The sequence below is a fragment of the Urocampus carinirostris genome, chromosome 1 (genome assembly GCF_059441175.1).
Source record: "Urocampus carinirostris isolate Australia breed hairy pipefish chromosome 1, RoL_Ucar_1.0, whole genome shotgun sequence".
Lineage (NCBI taxonomy): Eukaryota > Metazoa > Chordata > Actinopteri > Syngnathiformes > Syngnathidae > Urocampus > Urocampus carinirostris.
The window spans coordinates 51,868,554-51,893,669 of NC_142349.1; the positions used below are offsets into that span (position 1 = coordinate 51,868,554).

Below are 25,116 nucleotides of genomic sequence, written 5' to 3' on the forward strand. Positions count from 1 at the left end.
TCAGTATTATGGCACCGTGAGTAAAATTATTGTGATAATGGGATAAGCTATAATGCCATTTGGATTGTCATCTGTACCACTGGTGGTCTCTTGGTAACACGTCTGTGCTCTTGCTGCCACTACTCAGGTTTGATTGCCATAACATATGATATTTTGCGAATTTGTTCAGAGGCACATTTTAGTGCAGTGTTTTAATGCATTCATATGTCTCCATAAACACAAGCTTTTAATGTAATTTTAAATTCATGCACTAGTCTGGTACACCCTATGTAGTAAACATATACAGTACATCAACGCCTATCCGTACCTCAGTGTGACCCATGCTGGCTGCTGCTGTCAGCGCCTGCTGCAGAGCCTGGTTCCTGCTCACCGCCCTCTGGCCACAGCAAGAGGTGCAGCTCCAGTCAGTGTGCTTGAGAAGGAAACGTAGAACATGCAGGTGGCCCCGCTGAGCTGCATGCACACCAGAGCACCGACCTGAGCTGTCAACGTGACCAACCTAAACGTACCCAGACACACATTAGGGTTTTTACATTAACCTTCAACTATCAATACTGGTCAATAATATGAAAAATAAATAAATCTAACAATTATTTCAGTTAGGCCCCTTCTACTTGTATTATAAAGCACTTGTTTCAGACGGGAGAAGACGAGTGCTTTTATGCTCACAGCCTTATCGAGCGGAAGGTTTGAATACTACAGCACCAGCACTGTAAGATTCTTTAAATTCCGTATTGAAAAAGAATAGGTATAAGTAATGAAGTAAAGCAGTACAATAGTGATTCCATGAATATAGAATATAAGACATTTTGTGTTTAAGGGCTATAAATAACATGACTTGTCTTTTACACAAGAGATGCAAGTCAAAATAAAGAGTAAGGCATATCAGTGGCTCAACAGACCACCACACTGAATTTGTGAATGAAACTAACAGGTGAGGTTGAACATTTTGGTGTTTTACGCATTACTGTCAAATTGTTTTTGGTTTGAGTCGGGCCTAAAATGTCAACAATTACGGGATCGGGTTGGGCCAGGCTTCTCGCTGACTTGTAAAAAAAATAATTATCCTACTGTGATTGTTCTATGTTTTTTTTACTTGTCTTAAGGATGTCTTGCTGTTGTGGTTTAAGTATCGAGCGGTGGAGCATCTGTGCGATGGATTCCATCCCCCCATCACGTCCCCCATTACCGCTTTCGTCACCTTGTTCGGTGGCGCGGGTTTGTCCCAAATCACCCTTCCTCCAACTGAGTCCTCTCAAATGAAATATAAAAACTCTGGGTTTGCTTCAGGCTCAGTCCCTCAAATCAAGTTCATTGGTCAGGCTAGAGCTGGTTCAGGCCTGGGTTTGGTCGGGCTGGATATGGAGTGTCTCTGCTAAGTGTTTGTTTGCAAGCTATCAAGACTACACAACAATGTGGAGGTTTCACTGGTTCTACAGTTTGATGGACAATTTTTTCACACACATTTTTTTTAATGATGTGGCAATTTTAAAACAGTTTTAGGGCGTTGGCTTATATGCAAGTGTTTTCGGTAATTTGTAGCTAAATAGTTACTTTCAGAGTGATGCACTCCTTTTTTGTGTCAGTAATCTGGGGTAATGGAATTAATTTTCTATTGAAGTAACTATTGCCTGTAACTAATCTGTTAGGGCCTGGCACCACTCCGTCCACTAGAGGAGGCCCAATCGGTTAGTAATTGAGATAGGTGTGTCCAATCTCCCCACCATGTTTTTCAGTTGTGCATTTTGCTCCCTAAAAGGAAGTTATAATGTTTACTATGCAACATTTATATTTTAAGTACTTTTCAATAATGAAATGTATTCATACTGTGTAGAATGGGTAATGGGTAGAAAATAAGTACTCCTATAACATTCTTATACAGCATATTTTCATCTTTCATAGTTGACTCTGAAACAGCCTTCAATATAAATTCAACGTTGTTAAAATTCTAAACCTTTATTTTTGTTGTTTGATTACTGTAAGGCATTTTTTTACCTTGGCTTTATGCTGACTAAGCAAAGTGATAACATCCAGATGTCCAGCTGAAGCAGCAAATCCAAGGGCAGTCAACCCGTCTTGCGATTGAATATCCACCTACACAAATTGTGAACATTTTAGGCTTCAACCAATCAAATCTAATAATTTGTACACAAAATATCAGTCATTTCTGTTAATTATTTGTGTTGAATACCTGAGCACCATGGTCAAGCAAAAGGGCGACAGCATCCTTATGGCCCAAATGAGCGTGGACACACAGCAAGGGGGCGTTGTTAAGGACACCACTCCGATAATCCACATCAGCACCGCTCATGATCAGCAATCTGCTCACCTGCAAGAGGAAAATACATGAATCATTTCAACTCATTTTCAGTGATAGACAGGAGGACGAGCAAGGTATTTTAATCAGATACAAATTACAGATTTTTTTGTAAATTTGAATTTATATTTACTTTATAAGGGATATGACTTGATTTCTTTCAAATTATAGTGAAAGCTTCCCTTCCATCAAAAGTCTGACATTGCTTTGAAAACCATACTTTACTGTAAATATTTATTCCACACAATTCCACCTGATTTATTGCTTTTGCATTCTGTATTTTTGTTAAAACAAACACACATACACAACTAAATAAAATTGTGTCAAGTGTTTCTCAACTGGTGGCTCAGCACACAAAAGTCCTTTGCCCTGGCAACATAAATACTAAGAAGAAAAAAAATGAAGGATCAATTAGCCCCACATGTTACTGGATGGGTCTCATAGCACACGTCAAATACGGTAAATGTTTCCAGAGTGTGATGCTATAAAAATAGAGTCTTCAATTGAACATGCATAGATTTGCAGGGGCTCCTCTTCTCAACCGCAAATCAGAAAAATGAAAATGTCCGCAGAAGAGCATGGAGCTTTGTCAAACCTCCCATCCCAAAAAAAAAAACAGTTTGCTCAGCAATTGTAAATTACTCTGTCTCCCTTGAACAAATATTCGCTTCATCTTTGTAAAAAAGCTTGAAATAATGAATATCTGTCCTAAAAGTCTCAGGAAGTTATATTTAGCATTGTGTATTGGTGTTATTGGACCGTTGTTTTCTCAGAATATTCGTTCAAATCAAAACAATGAAAAAATAATAATGAAAACAAACTGACCAACCATGCATGAAAGGTTTGACTTAAATCTAAGTACACTTGATTATTCAATTGAAACAAGTTTATAATAATTTGTATTAGTTAGTTTGGGAGAATCATTGGTGCTGTACCATAAGATTGGGATAACTCTGGTCTTAATTATTACAACGTTATATATACACAATTAAAGTACGAGTTACCTTGATGTTAGGGGTGTAAAGATTTCGCAATGATGACAGAGCATGGTTCAAGCCGTCTGTGCTGTAAGACATCCACAAGCCCTGCAGAATTGACGAAGAAACTCCAAGTTTCTTGCTCAAACCCTGTAAATGAGAGACAGTGCCATGGGTAACAAAAAGCACACATATTTGCCATTTAGGGTCAGTTTTAAAACTTGCCCATCTTTGACTCGAGTTATGCTTGTTTTAACATGTAACCGGTGTCGGCATGTGTCTCCAAAATACTGTAACTATAGGTGGTCACCTTCCTACCATATCCTACCATATTCATGACTACAGTCCTTACCTTGTAGATGTGAGCCTTCAAGATGTGATGTCCCAACTCAAGGGTCTGTTGTTGATTTAGCTTCCCACCCTGTCTGCAGAGCCAGAAAGCCAGCAGTGTGTGACCGCTCCTTCAGAGAAAAAACCCACAAGCATAGAACATTATTTGTGGAATCCATATGAGCAGCTTCAAATACAGGGTCAAGAGGAGCTAAGATTCAATTAGTTTCCATGTCAGTAATTATCAAAGTACCTGGGATCACAGAGGAACCTGTCGTCCTGCCCTTCGTCCCGCCACACCAGCCATTCCCTGAACGAGGTGTGATTTAGCATCCTGCTGCCATCAGCCCGCTGCAGAAGGAAAGGCAGCAACTGCTCTAGACGCTGCATGAACTCGGACCACTGCATTGCCCCACCGGTCAACGTGCTGGCGTTTATCACCTCAAAAAGCTGAATTTGAAAATCGGAAACGGTGCATCATGCATTGATTGTAAAATGCACAAAATTAAACAAAAATATTGAATTCCAGGTACTTCTCATGCATACCTGCTGGTCAGTCAACGGGTGCAGTGTTGCAACAGTTACATTAAGCAGTGGTAAAACTCTCAGGAAAGACGACAGAGTGGGAAACCGCATGTTTAATTGTAGCAGGTAAACCTCAGCGAGGCTTACTGGAACCACCTAAAGAAACAACGTGTGTTTAAGAGAAATCTCAGAAAAAAGAACCTTGATTTAGAATTCAGTTCTCCCTCTTTCACACCTTGAAGCTGGTGCTCTTTAGGACTAGGTATCCTCCTTCTATCAAGTCCAGGGTTAGTTTCAGGTACAGGTAAGATCCTTTGCTTAGGGTCTTCAAGTGGCTTATTAGCTTGGTTAATGCTGTGTTGTCGAGGCGACCATTGCTTAGTGACACATTTCTCTGAATCTCGGGACTGCTATGGATACGTTCCATTAGGTAACCCTAAAGATGGTTAGAGAGCTTATGAGAGAATTGAAAATATCACAACAACATATACAGCGAACACTTGTGTGTCACCTGCAGATCTTGATCTATGGCACTGTTTTCCTCCATCCTGTCTAAAGAGATGCGATGAAAAGGTAAAGAACGTGTGATATCCTGATTGATTTAAAGGAAAAGATTTACATTTAGTGAATCGGAAAACCCTCAAAATTAATCCATGTGGCTCGATAAACTCAACTACCTGCTGATTGGTCCTGACTGTGGCAATTATTTTTAACCATGGAGGAAATTTGAGAATGTTCCGGGACAAAAATGAGGTAACTGTGTCGCCGTAATCTGGTCGATGGAACTCGGCCTCATTTAGACCATCAATAAGTAAAATGATCCCGGGTCCCTCCACATGCAACCTCCTCTCTGAAGATGAACACAGCAGAATCACAACATTTGTTGACTTGTGTTGTAAACTAAACAAATACATAACAGAGTACCACTTTACCGCTGTGAAGAGAACCGAGTGGTTCCAAAATTCCTTTCTGAAGGGCTAAGCTTGGGTCCTGGATGCAGCCTCTAAGACTAAGCAAGCTCTGAAGTTGCGGCGATCCATGCAGCAATTCTCGATAGGCCGACAGCTGAGGGGCTTCTGTTAACATTGCCGCTATGTTGTGGACAAACTCAGGGACCAGGCATGTGTGACAGTTGTCGGCCTGACAAAAATGATAGGAAACCACCTGCCAAAACAGAGCATTTGCATTCAAAACACCAGGGTTGGGAATAACGACGTTATGAATAACGCTGTTGTGTAGCGGCGTTAATTTTTCCAGTATTGGGGCAATCCAACTAATTATTTTTTTCATCGTTACTGTAACTGACTGTCAAACGCGGTGCTTTACTAAGGCTGAGGAACGGCAACAGTGGCGTGCCCCCACAAACCTGACGCCGTTTTTAGCGGCACGGTTTTCAGCTCCTCCCTAGTTGTTTACGTCACGTCTTTTTGGATCATGTCACCATTCAAAATACAGGGTTCGTACATCTTTTTCATGGTCAAATTGAAGCACTTTTCAAGAACTTTTGAGGACATTTTTTCCGGTACCTTCAAAGGAAGAAATCCAGCGCCGATCAAAAGAACGTTTATTTGTTGTTGTTGTCGACTTTGATGACTAAAATGAAGTCCCTCTCTAGCTGCTAGCACACACATTGTGCTGTTTTGAGCTGTTGCTATCTACGATCTTTTTGGGTTGATGGGCTGCTATAAACTGACATGAATTCTGCCATTTTGCTTCAATAGTGCACACGCAGCTTTATTACGTCACACTTGTTTACAGACACGGAAAGGTCTTTAAAGGTGTTGGGTAATAACTGAGTTCAAATTTCGCCTCATTTTAATGATACTGATTGTTCAGAAGCGGAGTGCATTAAATCTTTTAATCATAGAGACTGCTGATCTCCCACTTTTGAAATAATTCAGTGCATAATGTTACATAATAATTGGTAATGTAGGGAATAAAGCAATAAAAACAATCTGAAGAGCGGTTTGGTACCCAAAAGAGCCGTCTCTTTTTAGTGAGCCGAATGGGGAAAAAAAATACTCTTAAATTAGTCTGATTTCCCATCTCTTCTAGTGATAGCCGGTCACCGTGGTGTTTCATATTTGCTCAGAAAATTTCAAATTATTTGACATACTACTTCGTTTTAAAGTAATGGAAACATTTACTTATCATGGTAAGCAGTTGCTTTAATGTAATTCAGTGACTCACTCTGTTACTTTTTGGAAAAAGTAGTGAGTAACTATTACTCATTTTTTAAATTAACTTGCCGAACACTGCAAACCACTAGAAATGTATTAAATTTAATAGCTATTACAATTGAAGCATTGAAGTATAGACTCAGTAATGTATAAGGTTATAACAATAAATGGCCAGAATTTATTTGGTCCACATAGCAAAGGTTTCAAGATATGTTATTTTTGGGAAAAAAATACTTCTTCACCACCTTACCATGTAGTGTTGTTGTATTCCTATGCTTGCCAAAAGATATGTATCAACCTGTCAGTTCTGGACAGCGGGATCATAAATCGTACCAGCCCCACATGTTACTGGATGAGTCTCATGGCACACGTCAAATACAGTAAATGTTTCCAGCGTGTGATGCTATAAAAAACAGTCTTCAATTGAACATGCTCAGATTTGCTGAGGCCCCTCTTCTCTACGGCAAATCAGACAAAGGAAAATGTCCGTAGAAGAGTATGGAGTTTTGTCAAAACCCTCCCCCTCAAAAACAGTTTGCTCAGCAGTTGTAAAATACTCCGTCTCTCGATTGAACAAATGTTCGCTTTATCGTTGTAAAAATGCTTGAAATATAGAATACCTGTCCTGCAAGTCTCAGGATGGCCTCCTGCTGTTTTCGCTTGATCTCAGGAGTACCTGAACAGCTCCCCCTTTCTCCATCATCTGCTCCTTCCCAACCTGATGAAGCATGGGGGAAAGATTCCGCGTATGAAACAGAAGTCAGCTTCATGTAAAGTAGAGTGAGAAAACATCGCCGTAGTCATGGCTGCTACTTGACTATAATTTCATCTCAACGCTTTGGTGTTTTATTTTCCACTCTACAGTATGGTTCTTTCTCAACTTGGCAGTCCATTCAAATGTTGGCTAGAAAGCTAGCTGATTCTGTGACTTCTGCAGGATGACTCAGCAGTCTGGTCGATGAGGTTGTTGTTGTGGGTGGAATAATACATTGGGGGTCTTTAGACCAAAGCCCATGCCAAGTTGCTTTTAGTCTAAGATGTCTGCAGTAGATACAGAACAGGGCTTACATTCCAAAAAGTCCCGCAATAGTCAAAACCGGGGAAGTAGAAACATTTATGTTTTTCTGAATTAAATACTCTATTATACATTAAACTTAAAAACAAATCCAATTTACAGCCGCAAGCATTTTTTTGAGTAATGAAAGTTCTTAAATTTTCTTTTTGCAAATAACTTCTGTATGTTTTAAAATAAATCACATAACCCCCAACCCCCAAAATATGTTTTGAGCAGCATATAGATATATAGCGCCTTAGAAGGAAGGAAATACTGTATCCATCTATATTTATTGGAAAACGTTAAGGTTTCCTGTTTGTCTGCTGACAGAAACCATATATTTTTCCATCATCAAACATTTTTGAAAAAGTGCCCGGGATCCCCAAAGGAGTGCCAAAGAGATGTAGGCGGCTCCAGAGTTCAGCAGGCTGAAAAGTCCAACTTTGCTCGTGATAGAAAGCTAACTTTTGATGCCTTTAGCAGTCCAGAGCATTTTGTTGGCAAGATGGCTTTTAGAGACACTTGTAATTGAAAAAGATTTGCGCATATATAATGTAGGTAGGTCAAGCTTTTTTACGTCTGTGAACGACTCAGACCGCAATGTCATGGACAATTAGCCAATCAGAATGCAGAAGACAATGTATGATGAAAATACGATACGGCACGGGATTACTGTTTAATGTACTTTTTGTTCTCCCTACAACCTCATTCCCTCCGTTAACGGAAAACTAACTTTGATTTTAAATTAATTCCCCTTACATTTGGGTAGTGTCTGGGTGCCAACAGATGTTGGCCACATCTGGTTCCCATGGCAACTCAGCGCCACCAGACGGGCAACGATTGCCGTCTTGCCAAAACCCATGTTTCCCACAATCACCACGCCTCGGTTGATCGAGGGGTCCTCGCTGGAGAGACATGTGTCGATTTCCTGGAAGAGCCACTCCCTTCCAGTGAATCTCCAATCAGAAAGCAGTCCCGGAATTTCAAAATGGAGTGGCTTCAGGCTTAGATATGGAGTCAACTGAACTGCAGAAAGGACAGAAAAGTATTTAATAGACAAGGGGTTTCCAAACCTTTTGAAGCTAAGAGGTACTTTTTGTGACTAAATAGCGCAAAAGGGCACCTAGTTTGATATACATTTTTTAAATTGCAACTTGGCTTGATGGCTTGCTAAATAGCTAAAAGGGTAGCTAGTTAGCTGAAAAGGTAAACAGGTAAAAAACTGAAAGGGAGCTTGATAGCTATCTAAAAGGGTAAAAGTCCAACAACCGGTAATTAGACCGATAGAAAGCTAACTAAGCTAAGAAAGAAGGCCAAAATGTAGCTGACTACTAGCAAAAAAGTTAAAATGTTTGCCAGATAGCATGCAAAAACTGTAGAAAGCTAGTTAGACAGCTCGCTAAATAGCTAAAAAAGCAGGAAGGTCGCAAGCTTCAAAGCTAAAAAGGTAGCCGGATAGCCACTGTAGCTAAAAAATGCCCTCTAAATATGAATTTAGTTTGCATTTTCTGTAGAATTAATCAATAAAAAGTCAAAGAAACGAACTTCTTTAATACTTGACAAGATTCTTATTCAATTGTTCTAATTACTTGCCCAAAGATAATTATCCATACTTGAATAGACTTGAAGCGGATAAACTGGAATTTATTTATTTGAATTTCTAAAATGATAACATATCATATTATCACTATGTTGTTATAACCAGGTTAAATATTAAAATAGGGTTGAAGAGACTGTCAACCATTAAAATAATATTTTTATGAGAAAATCACAATGATCAAGCACTGGTGTGTTAAGTCACATTTATTTGTACGGCCCTTATTCACAAAATGTCTGAAAGAACTGCACAGGTTACAATTACACCACCCCCTGATTTTAAACCAAAGTGCAGACAAGGAAAACTAAAAAACCTAGCTAAAAACAGTTCTTTTCAGAACAGGTCTGCAGGCACTTCAGCTGTCCTTAGGGGGCATCCTGGTGCCCACGGGTAACATGTTGAAAACCCCCAGAATAGACGTATTGTGCTACATGTTAAAAAATCTCTCCATGTTTTATGTTTTTACCTCGCTTTTCCTGTTGACTTCGACTCCCAGAATTCTGTCTGGGCATTCTGAGGGATCCCCTGGAAGGGGTAAGTCTTTGCTGTTCATCAAGGTAGGCCAAACCTTCAAGCTGAGCAGAACTAGTCGCTGAAATAAGAAACAATTGGTTTGAAATAGCAAGTCAACATTTGTTTCCTTTCTTAAAGCACTGTTAATGTCAAAAGTATAAACGCAGTGGAAAAAAAAACTGTATCAATTTGTGCAGCAAACACAAGAATGGTGATGGTCTTTTGGGTATTTGATTTTCTTTAAGACCTTTGAATGCACAGTGGAATAGCCTTTTTCTTCCGAGACAAATAACATATGCTGATTGTATACAATTATGGTTAGTATTGTTTTTTTTCCACTTATGGAGCGTCCCTATTTTTTGTGATGCATAGATAATAAATACGAAACTACTATACGTAACATACAGGTGAATTGATTAGGTTCTTTACGGAAACACGTGCACAAGGCTATGCCACAGCAGAGCACACAACGTTTTCACACTCCGTGAAACTTTTGTGCTCAAGCAGAAAGTTATTTTCTTTATAAAAGTGCTGAAAAGACTAATTGAGCTACAACTTATAAAAGAAAAAACTCACCAAATGTGTGAAAACAGTCATTCCAGTCACAACCAACACTACAGAGACTGTTAGTGCTCTGTTTCATATCCTGTGTGTGTGTGTTATAAGACGTCATACATGTTACTTCCTTCCTTTCTCAAGCGCTCTTCTCGGGCATTTGTGAGTCAGTGTCCATGGACAAAAAGGAAGGGGAGGATAAAATCAAACGCGTCGCTCTTTAAGCTCTGAATCTGGTCACTATGCTGTGTTCGGGTGGTCTACAGGTCAAACAGATCATTTTTGTGACCTTGCGATACATTTTGCGCTACGTTTTTATTTTGCCTGAGGACTGATCTTTGACTGAGAAAGGAGACATAGAAAGGTGAGGACCAAGAAAGATATCATAAAGAGGAGTGATCAATTTCCTTCCTAAAAGGAAGTGCAGTAGCTGGACTCAGGGTTAGTACACCTTTTTCATGGCCAAATTCAAACACTTTTCAAGCACTTTCTAGGCCAATTTCATGTACATTCAAAAGAAGAAATCCAGCAACGATCAAAAGAATGTTTTATTTTAGTTGATTTTGATGAATAATAAAGCCTCTATTTTGCTGCCTGCACATCATTTATGCTATTTTGAGCTGTTCCTATCTATTATCTACAACCTTTTTGTGTCATTTGGCTGCTCAAAACCGACAATTCTGACATTGTGCTCCAAGAATGCAAGCGCAGCTTGGGTACGTCACACTTGGTCACACTTGGTAACCAACAAGGAAAGGGCTTGATAGAAAGAAGTACTTAATGTATAAAAATCAGAAAAATTGGCCAAGTTTGGACTCATTTTAGATAGATAGATAGATAGATAGATAGATAGATAGATAGACAGACAGACAGACAGACAGACAGACAGACAGACAGACAGACAGACAGACAGACAGACAGACAGATAGATAGATAGATAGATAGATAGATAGATAGATAGATAGATAGATAGATAGATAGATAGATAGATAGATAGATAGATAGATAGATAGATAGATAGATAGATAGATAGATAGATAGATAGATAGATAGATAGATAGATAGATAGATAGATAGATAGATAGATAGATAGACAGATAGATAGATAGATAGATACTTTATTCATCCCCGCAGGGCAATTCACAATTTTAATGATATTGATTGCTCTGAAGCAGAGTGCATCAAATCATTCAATCTTAGAGACTGCTAATATTTTGCTTTTTGTTTCACTTGTTTTAGTTTATATTTTTTGCATGTTTTTTAAAAGATCTGTGTCTACATGAGTTAAAATGTAAATGGTCTGCATTTATGTAGCACTTTACATTTTGCTTCATCCTTTCCCTTTTTAGACACACTAACTAACCGATAGCAGTGTCACCCATGCAAGGCAACTGCTAATTGGGGGCATTAGGGATTCAGTGTCTCGTCCAAGGACACATCGACGTACAACACAAAAGACCTCTTGATCCCAAGACAAGAGCTTTACCTCCTGAGCTACTGCCGCCCCCAAAATGATTTTTTTTGGGATTGTTTCACATTTTGAGCAATTTTGTGTTGTGGTTTGACTTAAAATATGTTCAGTGTGTAAAAAGCTAAAACTGTATTGTATTTCAAAAACGTTCTTTTGTAGATCTGTGAATATCTTAATTAATAGTTCATGTGTTTTTCAGAGATCCCTTGCATAACCCAAGAAATTACTAATTACAAAGTTATTTGGTGCTTTTTTTTTTCACTATTGAGAATATTTCATTAAAAAAATAAAAAATCTGAGAAGCCGCTTGGGAGCCGATCTTCTCAGTGAGCCGAGCCAAAAGAGACAGTTTTCTAAATGGAGCTGTCCTATCTGGTGCAAACACTAGGGAGCAGTGACGCTTCATATGAAACCACCATAATGGCAAGCTACCAGAGCAGGCGTGTGCATCATTTTCATGCAATTTTGTTTACATTTATTGTGTGATCAGACTGCCAGGGTACAGTAATGGCAACAATTTCAAGCACCTCATCCAAAATTCAAACATTTTCCTCACCTTGAAAACACAACATTTAAATTTAAGCTTTTTCAAGGATTTCAAGCTCCTATACAACTGGACTGATATACAAATGCAAACACACGTAATTCATCTTACCGGCAACAGAATTGGGGCGAGGCATAAGATAGAGCGGAATCGAGTGGGTGGATCCAGACAAGTGGTTTGAGTCTTGTCCCCAATTAGGCTGGAGTTTATTGAGGCTGAATGTGGAAGCTGTGTCCTCAGCCCTGTGAAGAAAGTCATCGTTGGAGCTTCCTGTAGCTGTCACACTGGAGGAGGAAGTTGATACCACTACTAACCGGTCTCCCTCCCTCCAGAGTTTGAGGCTGCTGCCTTGGTAACTGTCGCTGGGCTGCTTGGCGCCGTTGTTGTGCTCTGCTGCTGATTCAGCCGAATAGCTGGTCAAGGTAGCTGAAAGATATTGATAGCCATTTTCAGAGTCTCAATTCGCAGTAATCCCTCACTTTTATGCGATTTACTTTTTGCGGTATCGATACTTTGCAGATTTTTAGCGTGCATTATATTCTGCAGCAAGAGCGCAAAGAAATGCTGATCACCAACAGGTTCTTTGTGGAATGTTATCGAGTTGGGAAGAAACTAAAGCTGCATTGGAAGAGAAAGCGTGAGCGGGGCCGCAGGTAAGGTCTACTGTTGCGGCAATCTAATAAACAACCCCAGCCGAGCATGTATCTCACCAACGCCAGATCGATTACCCATAAAATGGATGACCATAATCATCACGGATACTTGGCTTAACTTGAGGACCCCTAATGCAAGTTTGCTCTCTACATTGCTTTCTTACACTGAAAGGAGAAGCCCAACAATTTTGTTGTATTATGACAAGAAAAAACATTCATTTAACTGCAATTCTGTGTTCTGTGTCATTATTTGTATATTTTGTTATAGTTGTATATAATATATGTTCCCGATATCTAACAAATAATACATGTTTCTACTTTGCGGGTTTTGAAACCCGCGCAAACCGTGTGAAAAACCAGCCATTATTGTACACATCATTCATGTCTGTTATTAACTGATGACCATTTCCTTTTATGCCACGTTTCCAACAGCGACACAAAGCATATACGTAAAAGGTAATAAAGGACAACTTCTAATGGCCTTAACGAGAGGAACCAAGTATTTAATATCATAGGAAGTAACGATCCCAAAACATAAGGTATTTCATGGACTCATGGAGGATCTTTAAAGGTGACAAACAGTCTCTTTCATACCTATAATCCCACTATCTCTGCTCTCCAGTGTCGATGTGGGGGAGGTGATTGATGCGTGAATAGACGTTTTGTTGTTGTTATTACTCTCCATTCCAGCAGGGGGCTGCAGTGTAGAAGAGGGGGATGTGTTGCTGCTGTCCAAGCTGGAGGAAGGCGAGATCCTCTGTGTAAATAACGAAAGATTAAGAAAAATACATATTGGAAATTTTGTTGGCATCAATTTGTGGAGAATTCATTATAATTAATTAGTTTTCAGGAAACTAGCAAGTCTTTTTTTGTTCAGATTTTTTTTAAAACTTTTTTTCTGATTAGGATATAATCTTTCATGTAATTCTATTCATTTGGTTACCATAATACTCATCTTGCTCAGGTCAGCGAAAACCTGTGTCTATCCTGACAGACCACTCATTGGACTTTCTGCCCTTAACGTACATTAAGAGAAATGGTGTCATCACCCAGTTTAGCTTCTGAGACTCTGGTTTATAGATTATCTCACATACGGGATGTACGTTTGAGTGTGTGGTTACCTCTGCATCGACTTGTGCATGGTGAGCTGACCCAGGTTCCTCATTGATGATCTTTTCTCCCAATAAAAAGCCCAGTCTGGTCATTAGTGCATCTGCTGCCTCATCCACAGAGGGAGGTGGCCCTAATTCCTCCTCTTCACCTGAACACAAATTCAGTTATTAACTTTGATTCCCCAGAAAATAAATGGCAGCCAGGTTTGCTAGTTTGTTTCACCTCCTCAGATGGATTAAAGGATAATCACTTCGGGACAGAGTTACAAAGATGGGTGTAACCAGAGTGTTTTTGAAGGTGCTCAAACATGAATATGAACAAAAAAATCTAGGTAAAAATGTAAAAAAAAAAAAAAAAAAAAAAATTAAATAAAGATGTGAACAACGCAGCGTCAGAAATACTCTCCCACATTGAAATGGTTAATTTCGATTAAATTCTATCACAGCTCCTCTTTCGTTCAACTAGTGTAACTTGTGGCATAGAGTCTGTGGCGGCTCCAGTGTAAAAGTATGTTAGACATTGGTCATGTTGAACCAGCATTTTACCACCAAATACTTTGTTATCATCGACAGATATTAGTCCTCATTTTAGCTGCATTGAACTCAATGCAACAATGATTGGCCAAGCTTATTTGTTGTGTGTGTGTGTGTGTGTGTGTGTGTGTGTGTAAGCTAAGTGTCTGGTAATCCTCTCGACACCAGCATGGCAAGTCCTCAGTTCTTTCTGTAAAAAAGCACCATTTTCAGATGAGAGTCCATTACCCACAATAAGTATACACAAAAATACGTCCTAATTTAACTTTAAAGGGTACATTGTGCAATATTTGACCACTAGATGGCACTGTACTATCTGATGCGAACGAAAACCAGTGCATAGCATAGCTGTCATGATTGCCCTATTTGGAACACCTGTGGCAGCTTGATTGGCGCCAACAGCACGGACAAGCTGATTGGTTGGCCACACCCTTCTTAAGCCCCTGTCTTCTGTTCAAACTTTGTCAGATCGTTTGCGAGCTGTAGTGTTTTCACTCAGTGAGCGTTTTCGTCCGACCCCGTCCCTGTTAAACCTGTTTTCTGCCTGATCCCCGTTTGCGACCCATTTCTGAACCTGACTACGCCTATTCTGCCTGCCGCCTGCCTACGACCACTATTACGAACTCAACATCGCCTGTGATCTCCAGCCCTGGTCAAACGACTTGCCATTCCCGCCTGCCTTCTTCCGACGCGGAAGTGCCATCCCCGCCCTGCTCGATTCTGCTCTTCGCCAGTCCTCAGATCAAGCAATCAAGCAAGCCTAAAATCTCACTCTCTTTCAATAAAATTTGAGAAACGCATGCAATTGAGTCCTGTGTCCCTTCTGGTCTGTGACAATAGCAGCAAGATGCCAGACAAACTACTAGGTATGCATCCTGCTATGTAAAAGACATTTAAAAAAATATAAACATTTACAATAGTATAATAGTTTATGTATTTTTTTCCAATGATTCAAATCAATGTTTCTCAATACTGAATGAATATGTATTTGTATTTCAGTCAGAGGAGGCACTAAATATTAAGCTATGTCCCTTTAAGTGAAAATAATAAATAACACTCTGGGTGTTCAGCCTCCCCCCAAAGCTCTGAACCTAACATCACCCCTGGTTACAAATAATAAAGAAGGTATTTGTGGGGGGATAGAGTATTTTTGCTCATGAAAAGAATGGCATAGTTCAGTGCCCTAACATCACTAGACATTTCTAGAGAATCATTGAACCATTAAAAATATGTCTGTGACTCAGAGTGCATTGGGGACATATAAAGGAATGTTTCTGTTGGGCGGAAACTTAACCAAAATTAACCAAACATTTGCCAGTTTATCTGTTTGCAGTTTTGAGAGTAGTGTGTCAAAACGTCTTCTCTTTAACCTGAAAAGCAACTCTGGTATTATTTGTAAATCACCCAGTTTGTCCCAAGATTTGACTCATGATTTTGCCTTGTTGGGATTTTTTTCTTCTCCAATACATAGATCCCTTTTCTGCAAAATCACCACTTTCTAACCACGTTCTCAGAAAATTAAAGGGACTGTGAAAATAACACCAATTAAACTGCATTGGAAAGAAATTGGTCATGAAGTTTAGGGGTATCCACACCCACTTGGATGAGACAACTATTTTGAAGTAAATACATAGTACAGTAGAAGCTTTACTATAAATACATCGCTCTACATACGACTGCAGTTTTGAAATGAATTTCTTCACTTTTGCCATTCATTTTTGACCAAATATTTTCAGATTTGTATTTGTAGTGTGTGCATGATCTTCTTTACACCGTAATGTGAAGTGTACGTGCAGATGCTTGCGTGCATGATTATGTTTTAGCCACAGAAGGTAAAAAAACCCTAGCGTTGCTATAATTACAGCTATAAATTGATGACTGGTAAACTAAATAATAGAAATAGCATTGTGCGTCTGACCACAAAGTCATGTGTGCTCAGCCAATGACAGAGTAAGTTCAGGAACAAAAATGGAAAGACAAGCAGAAAGTCTTTCCATTTCATTTTTCTGACAATCATTCCTGTTTGCTTTGTATCTTTTTTTTTATCTGTAATTGTTTCGGAAACTTTGTGATTGAAGCTGCTTTCAAATGGTTGAGCAGTGTCTGAACTTCGTGCTCCACAATTTTCCTAAACTGGCACTTTTAGAGCCAATCTAAAAATATATTGAATGTTATTTTCTCAAACCAAGAATACTACGCCCACAAACCACTTCACAGACATTTAAAAGTTACCTGAAATCAAAAAGCAACATTGACGTAGCAAAAAGAATGTGCATCATTTTCAGCATTAGATCTTACTCCTCTTGGTGAGTTATTTTTTTAAACCATCTTCAAGATGAGCTACTTCTATAACTTCTTACTTAAAATCTGAGAAAAAATAATAAAGCCTGACAGTACACAAGACCTCAGTGCAGTCTATTGAAAACAGTGCTCAGGATGTACCAAAACATTCATGAAAGCTTTGTTTAGTAAGAAATATTTTTTCATTGGTACAGAAATGTGTGGTCAAGAAATGAAAATGCACTACATTACTAAGCAGAGGGCAAAAATATGAGAAATATTAGCCAGAGATAGTCAGTCATAAGTGGTCCAGAAAAGTATATCTCATTAGCTGCACCGCTTATCCTCAGTAGGGTCGCGGGGGTGCTGGAGCCCATCCCAGCAATCATCGGGCAGTGGGCAGGGGACAACCTGAACTGGTTGCCAGCCAATCGCAGGGCACACGGGGACAGAAAACTCACTCGCTCAGTCACACCTAGGGACAATTTGGACCGGCCAATTCACCTGAAATGCATGTCTTTGGAATGTGGGAGGAAACCGGAGTGCCCGGAGGAAACCCACGCAAGCACGGGGAGAACATACAAACTCCACACAGGAAGTCTGGAGCTGGATTTGAACCCACGCAGGAGGTTCCCATGACTTGAACTGTGCCACACATGCGCTAACCACTGCGCCGCCGTGCTGCCCAGAAAAGTATATATGAGAAAAAAGGAAACAAAAGGAAGACAAAAAAGAAAGAAAAATTCAGAAAAAAGACAGAAAAAAGGAAAAGAAATAAACAAAGGGAAAAAGTAAATATAGAAGAAAAAGAAAAAAGTAACAGCTAGAAAAAAAATAAACACAATGAGATTTTTTTAAAAGGATTAAAAAAAAATTAGAAAAAAACAGGGAAAAAGAAGAAAAAGTTTGTGTTCAAATAATTTCCAATTATACCAAGTCAATCTTGTTGCCAACATTGTACTTCCACTAAAAATGTGATTAAATACAGTTGTGTATCGTGCAACCGACTAAATGAGCCCTAAAAAATGTTAGTATTATGCGACAAAAGATATCAGGAAAAAAAGAGATGAAATGATCTGAAATGATCTGCATTTATATAGCGCTTTTCAAGTCAATGACTTCCCAAAGCGCTTTACATTGTGCTTCACATTTCCCAATACCGGCCGTGATCTGTGCAGCCATGTAAGGCGCTAACCTGCTTATTGGGGGTATTGGGGGGGTTCAGTGTCTTACCCAAGGACACTTCGACATGTAACACGGACAAGCCGGGATTCGAACTGGGATCCCTTAATCCTAAAACGATCGAAATGGATATCTTGTGAAAGAATTGTTGTAAAAACAAATGACGTTTGTAGGCTGTACAACCTTTGCAATCATACATTAGTCAATTCATTCAAAAGTGAAAACAATTTTTGCATTGCCAAAAACCCAGCAAAATGCAAAGTGATGTCAAGTTTTGGACATGTTTGATAATGACTTATTTGCCACACTTGGGATTGCTGTTGCTCACTGTTGTTTCAAGCGTTGCTCACCGACTTTGTGTGAACGCATAGACCCGTGGAAAATTAGAGGGAACATTGAGTCTAATTAAGCTGTAGAAATGTCTCAAGAATGATCAGTGGAAGGAAGATTCAACTATATTTTGAGCTTTACGAAAAAATGCTTTGAATACTTGGGTTTCTTAGTTTGTTTTTAAATGGAATGAATTTGCAAAAAAGTAGCTTTTTATACTTTCATTATGGCGTGTTAGGTATAGAATTTTCCAAAATTGAATCAAATCAAGTTTGCTATAATGCTCTGAATGAAATAAATGTGGTTATGTTAAAGCACTGTGAATACTATCCTGATTCACTGTAAGTAGATAGATAAATAAATGACTACAACTCTGGCAGCAAGGCTGATTAGCTTGTCCGCGGCACAGTTCTGAGGTTATGAGAACGAACCTTCCTGTGTAGAGATTGCATGTTCTCCCCGTGCTTGCGTGGTTTTCCTCCGGGCACTCCTGTTTCCTCTCACATTCCTAAAACATGCATGTCAGGTTAATTGGCTGGTCCAAATTGACTCTAGGTGTGAATGAGCGAGTGAGTTGTCTGGCAACTGCCCGAAGATAGCTGGGATGGACTCCAGCACCCCCGCGACCGCACTGGGAATAAGCGATGCAAATAATGGATGGACAACAACTATTAGCTAGCAATTGAAAAATGTGCAGCTAATGGTCAGCATCGGGGTCAGCACTGGATAAGCTTACACATGGGCATTTTGCACAACAAAGACCCCTGATCAGAACAAACCAGGTCCCTTGTGAATACTTTCTGATGTGTACTTAAAGAATACAAATCCGTCACTTTGATATTTGGTGTTAGGGGCATTCTTGTTGCTCAAGAATGTCATGACAACACTAATATTAATGGCATTGAATGAAGTTCATCTCTATGCTTCCATCCATCCATCCATTTTCTGCACCGCTTATCCTCGCCAGGGTCGCAGGGGTGCTAGAGCCCATCCCAGCCATCTTCTGGCAGTGGGCAGGAGACACCCTGAACTGGTTTCCAGCCAGTTGCAGGACACACAGAGACATACAACTAACTCGCTCATTCACACCTAGGGACAAGTTGGACCGGACAATTAACCTGACATGCTTGTTTTTGGAAAGTGGGAGGAAACCGGAGTGCCCAGAGGAAACCAACACAATCACAGGGAGAACATGCAAACTCCGCACGGGGAGGCCGGTTGCTGGAACTGAACCCTGGATCTCTACACCGTGGGGCTGATACGCTAACCACTCACCCTCCATTACACTTTACATTTGGGCTAAAATAAGTGCAACTTGTAGTTCTGTAGTTTTGTGTTCTAATTTTAGCTGTAAAATGACATGTAAGTGCATTCTATCTTTAAAGTGAAAATATTTTTCAAAAATGCCATGCAAGGGCATATTTGTGGGGTCTCAAACTCGGAGCCCGGGGGCCAATTGCGGCCCGGTGGCTTATAGTGTGAGGCCCCAGCCTTAATATGAAAGTTAAAAGGGAAAGTGTGTATTTTAAAGCAATTCCTGGTGGGAAAAATTAAAATCCAAAAAAAAAATACTTGTTTAAAAAAATAAGCAAAAATACATGAACTATGGAATAAACGTCTGTGTTTTAAAATACTTAGGTAAAGAAGTTTACATTTATTTTACATAACTTTAGTCACACTTAAATGGCGTTGACATCATTGTCGGCCATTTAACTGCTACAAAACAAAAGCTTTTTTCCTTTTATTTTTTCCCTTGTTATTGCCGGGCTTTTTTTACTTATTTTTTCTCATTTTCATGTTTTTTTTTCCTTCTTCTCTTTATTATTTTCCTTTTTTATTTGCAAAAGGCTGGGGGAAAAAGAAACATTTTGTGGTTTGGTCACTTTAAATCTCTGTAGTTTGTCTTCTTTCTTTTTAGCACTTGTTTTCGGTTGCCAGGCACAATAGTATTTGATGGTCAAACAACACACACTACTTTGATGTAAGTGCAGCCCACACAAATTATGGATTCATTTATTACTGATCATCTTTAGCATTGGTCCTTGATTTTAGATCCTATTTTGTAGCATTAAAAAAAAGATATTTGAGAAAAGTGCTTTTTTTTCATTTCGAAATTTTCTTGTGAAAAACCCATGTCAGCCCAACCTCATCCAGACCTTAGTTCCGGCGACCCTCAAGTCAATTGAGTTTGAGACTACTGCGTTAGACATTTAGACAGCTAGACTTCACTCTCACCTTCCTCAGGTCTTCTCCCTCTCCTGTTTCTTCTGTCTCCGTTGATGGGATGATCCACCCAATCGCGACACAGATCTGAGTTTTCCTCATGGGTCAGACAGCAGCACACGTAAAAGAACAAACCTCGCAGTAAAGTGGAGGCATGGCTGAATGTTCCAACGGCACCGCAACGACAACTCTCCGCAAACCTCCATGGCTGATGGACGGCGGCTCGCTCACGCCTGCACCACAGCGTCCTTAAACGGGCACATGCTTTCAAAATAGCCGCCGTGCAATCCATAACTAGCTGCAAGCCAGGATGTAATTGGTTCAGAGTGTTTCCATGTGGAAGGCGCCGTCAGAAGAACCTCGTCGCGCTACAAAATAGGGTTCCTTTAGTGCAATGAATAAAGAAAAAGGTCCTTCAGCGCTGTGTCCATTGCTGTCTTTCCCATGCGATCATTTGACTTTTGTCGGCCTCCCAAAAAAGATTCATCACTTCTACTGATTTTCCAAGCTCCAACTTCTCCAAGGAACACAAAGGAGATACATATGGTGGGAATAAGAAGATAAGAGAGGGAGTCTCTCCAGGAATAGAAAAGCACTCAAGATACTCTCACTTGAACTCCACGGAGGCACTATACAAACAGTCCGTAAGCGGGAGACTACAACGCGAAAAGAGAGTTAATGGTCAGTTAATCGAATGTCAACGCACTCATGAATCGAGAGCATTTAACATTAGCCGCAACTCACTTTAGAACAGACCAGGATGGTGTCCACTGCTCTTTTCAGTCTGAAAGTAGGAACCATTTTCATTCACAGGGAGACCTGCCTAACACTTTGCCAAAATAAAGTATTGAAAAATGCTGAGGAACGGATGATCTTCTGCTAGTAAACAAGTACTTTCTCTTCAAGTGTTCAGAATTTCTTCTTTTCCAAACCAGCTGAAAGACGATCTCTTTCCTCTGACTGCAGTGCAAATCGCAATTCCCCTCCTCCAACCAAAACACACACATACAGGCAAGCACACACACTAAAGGGAGAGAGGGACGGCTATCAAGGGCAGCTCAACACATGGTTATGTTTTTTTCCACGAGAAAAGTTTTTTTCCTTTTTTAGAAGGCTCAAAACTGTTTTTATTTTTGAGGACCAAAGAACAAGACAGCACAGAACTGTAATTCCATGATGAACTCAAATGACTTTTCAAAAAAAAAACCTTTCCCCCTAAACAACAAAGGCCAATTTAGAGTGATTTTCTTGAAAAATAATCAACACATAAAGTATAGTTGTTCGGTACTTGGTGACTATAATTTACGTCCAGTTTTAAAAAATGTAAAAAAGTAGAAAAGCAGGATTTCTTACCTGAAAATCAGACTGAAATACTATTTCCCAGATGTTTCAGGATAATATTACATCCAACTCCAAATTGCATTTCTGGAAACCTATTGTATATAATAAAGTCTCCAACATTCAATAGCTGTATGTGTTTTTTTCCAATTAATACCTCTTCAGTAGTGACTAAAATACACGCTCATCTAAATGTCCACCAACAAATAGGCTGAGGGTTTTATTGACACAAGCTTTTTAACCTTGTCTCTCCAGAGACTACAGTGTTTCTGTAACACAGGAATTGAAATAGTATTGGACTTCACTAGTAAGGATTTAAAACAACCAAGAAAAATACATTAGCCACGCTGTTTCATGCTATATAAGTTATCAACATGCAAACAATGAGACATTTTAATTAAAAATAATTGCATAATCTTACGAAACAAAACAAACACCCTTTTGTTACAGCACACACACATTATCCTTTGCAGATTTGATTGAATGATCGTGGTGTATAAAGAAATTGAATAGAAACCAAATATCTGGAGGTATATTTCTGTGAAAACGTATTTGCCCCCTTCCTGAATCCTGTATATTGATATATTTATAACTCACAAAGTTTTACAAAATACCAAACATACAAATACCAAATGGAGTTTTGAAATGTTGATTCAATTTGTTAAGGCACAAAAATGCCTTTCTGGCCCTGTAAAAGAGTTATTTCCCCATTCCTAGTTAAATTAAAAAGTAACAGTGACTAACCACAGTTTTGCAAAAGCTGGGTTCAATTCCACCGACCATTCCCAACATTGATTGCCACCATTTGAGTTCAATCAATATACCCCCTAAATTGAATCTGTTAAATGTGAAGTAGGCTACGAAATCTCAAGAACACAATTGAAATGCCGGAATCCCACCCCCCAAAAAAAAAACAGAAAAAAATGAAAAAAGTGATAGAAATCAGTCAGAGCCGTTATCCACAAATGGAGAAACCTGGGAACAGTGGCAAACCTTCAGAGGAGTGGTCGACCAACTAAGATTACTCCAAGAGTGTGGCGACGGCTCATCAAGGAGGTTACAACAGAACAGAAATTTAGAAATAACAGCCCGTATACATCGCCGAAGAATAACCGACCATTCCAAGATAAAATACTGCTACTAACAGTAAAATGTAGTGGCTGTTCCTCATACTGTGGGGCTATGTGGTCAGTGTTGGTACTGGCAGTCTAGTTAAAGTTGAAGATTGCATAGATTCCAGTCACTGTCAGCAGACACTTATGAAGAATTTCTAAGAATATGTGACAAAGTTGCAGTTGCGCAGGGGTTGGGTATTTGCAGGGGTTTGGTATTTATGAAATTGGAGATTCATCAAAACAACGACCCTAAACACTGCTTAAATTCTAGGCATTGATGCAGAGGCACTACATTGTCCTGGAATGGACATCTTCATTTTTAGAGAGGACAAAATATTGGATTGTTTTCTAGATTATTTTTTCAAGTGTTTTTGCAGAAGCTTAAAGGAACTTTAGCTCCTTTCTATTATAAATACGAAATCTTACAACGAAGTTCCCATAGTCAGGTAAACAATTTCGTAAAAAAAAAAAAAAAAAAATTAAATCAGTCATTCAAATTAATGTTTGTATGCTATCTTTGTCACTTTCTAGTCTGGATGAGTTTACCCAAGTTAAATAAACTGTAGTGGAAAATAATTCAATTGTTAATTTGTTTTTTTTGGATGCAGTTGATTAAGATTCATCTTAGTTAAAATATTGAGGGCAAAAAAAAAACACTTAATAATCGTTTTATAATCCAATCTTACATCCCTGAAGAATAATTTAGTTGTGAACCTCTGAAAAGACCCTCAACATTCCAGCTTAGTCAGACTTTTCAATGCCATTAATTTACTAGTCTGGTCGGTCTCAGTGAGAATGAAATTAATGAAATGAAATGAAATGATCTGCATTTCAAGAATGTTTTTTTCTGCCCTGTGGCACCCGAGCTAAAATTAATTTGACATCCCCGCTTTTAATTTTAAGTATCACAATGATGACCGGTGATCGATTGAAGGGTGCATAGAACCAAACAAGGTCATTTACAGCCCTCCAGTGGAACGAACATGATGGAAAAAATGGAAATGGACAGACCGATAATTCATGACCCTTCTTCGAAATAAGTCAAGCGTGTTGTGGCTGCTTGAACTCCCTGGGAAAAAAATAAATGTCTTACCAGTTGTTCTTTTGGCCTGGCGAATATTAAGAGGGGAGGAAGGCAGAGAACGAGTAAACCCCTCTGTCAATCTCATCTCTGAGTTTGTGGGCTCAATGCTGCCACCACCTGTCAAGAGAAAGTATAAACTAAAATGCATGTCTAATATCTTTGAACCACAAAACAATTGGCAATTTGGTTTTAAGTTATTAAATCAAAGTAATTCTGCTAGTTTGGGGAAAAAAAAATCATTTTGCATGCAAAGCCGGAGTGGCTGATCGAGAAGAACGGGAGATTTACCGAAGGGCTGGCTCATGTCAAGGTGGAGTTTGGGCTGGCTGGATGAGGAAAATAATTTGAACATCTATCTGTCACTTGCACTATCTAAACTTACTCGTCCCTTCGTTCTCTAGTCAGCTATTTGGCCACATTCTGCGCAACAGATGAGGTGAGTTTTACCATCTCAGGGAATTTGCCCCTCCCAAATTTGAAGTTGGTTTAGCCCACTACCAATCTTATTTTCTCTTGTGGTAAAATGAACACAGAACAGCGTGAATGATAAGAGGCGGGTGCAATGGAGGGCAGAAAGGTACTAAGACGAGACGAAAAAGCCAGGAAAAGAAAAAGAAACGCGTGAAAACAAGGACTGTTTTAATTCATTTTACTCATCTTGCGTTTTTTAATTGACATCTATCTGTGTGTCCCCTGATGTGTGTTGCGCTACTGGTTAGCAGAATTTAGCATTCAAATGCCTCCATCGGGTAGCTTTTCACACTCAAATTAGCTGGAGGTGATGGGAATTCCATCTCTTTTTCGAAAAGCGGCTTTTTCAGCTCGGCTCACTAAAAAGAGACAACTCTTTCAGCAGCCAGATGCCTTTTAGGATTGTTTTTGTTGCTTCTATCTATATAATAAAAAGTATTATGTAACATTACGCACAAATTTACTTTTGGGGGACATTTAAAGCTAAAAGAGAAAAGAAGAAAAAAATAAAAAAAGAAAGGACAGAAGAAAAAATCAAATAAAGGCAAAAAGAGAGAAAAATGAAGAAAGAATAATAAAAGAAGAAAAAAGAAGAAAAAGTCTTGAAGACTTAAAAGAATACAAGGAAAATGAGAAAAAGAAAGGAAAGGCAGGAAAAAATAAGAAAATGAGGAAAATGCTAGAAAAAAAGTAAAAGGAAATAAAAAGGAAGGAAAAAGCAGGTCCTCTCA

General features: G+C 39.2%; 1 protein-coding gene across 5 annotated transcripts in view; it reads right to left on the reverse strand.

Annotated features, from left to right (window-relative positions):
- The window catches only part of tanc2a (tetratricopeptide repeat, ankyrin repeat and coiled-coil containing 2a), a 58,129-nt gene that overhangs the window by 13,859 nt on the left and 19,154 nt on the right, over nucleotides 1-25,116 (reverse strand). For 2 of the 5 annotated variants that reach the window (XM_088344786.1, XM_088344794.1), the window contains 18 exons: nucleotides 23,924-24,031; nucleotides 13,838-13,977; nucleotides 13,311-13,473; nucleotides 12,175-12,489; nucleotides 9,447-9,572; nucleotides 8,143-8,409; nucleotides 6,950-7,047; nucleotides 5,082-5,313; nucleotides 4,827-4,999; nucleotides 4,661-4,741; nucleotides 4,385-4,585; nucleotides 4,171-4,305; nucleotides 3,878-4,074; nucleotides 3,647-3,755; nucleotides 3,322-3,444; nucleotides 2,192-2,329; nucleotides 1,996-2,094; nucleotides 308-499 (listed from right to left, as the gene is read on the reverse strand). In XM_088344786.1, coding sequence (XP_088200912.1) covers nucleotides 308-499; nucleotides 1,996-2,094; nucleotides 2,192-2,329; nucleotides 3,322-3,444; nucleotides 3,647-3,755; nucleotides 3,878-4,074; nucleotides 4,171-4,305; nucleotides 4,385-4,585; nucleotides 4,661-4,741; nucleotides 4,827-4,999; nucleotides 5,082-5,313; nucleotides 6,950-7,047; nucleotides 8,143-8,409; nucleotides 9,447-9,572; nucleotides 12,175-12,489; nucleotides 13,311-13,473; nucleotides 13,838-13,977; nucleotides 23,924-24,031 — 2,897 coding nt within the window. Of the gene's footprint in view, nucleotides 1-307; nucleotides 500-1,995; nucleotides 2,095-2,191; nucleotides 2,330-3,321; nucleotides 3,445-3,646; nucleotides 3,756-3,877; nucleotides 4,075-4,170; nucleotides 4,306-4,384; nucleotides 4,586-4,660; nucleotides 4,742-4,826; nucleotides 5,000-5,081; nucleotides 5,314-6,949; nucleotides 7,048-8,142; nucleotides 8,410-9,446; nucleotides 9,573-12,174; nucleotides 12,490-13,310; nucleotides 13,474-13,837; nucleotides 13,978-20,389; nucleotides 20,717-23,923; nucleotides 24,032-25,116 lie in introns of those variants that run through there. The other 3 variants (XM_088344777.1, XM_088344767.1, XM_088344759.1) reach the window with 3 other exon arrangements.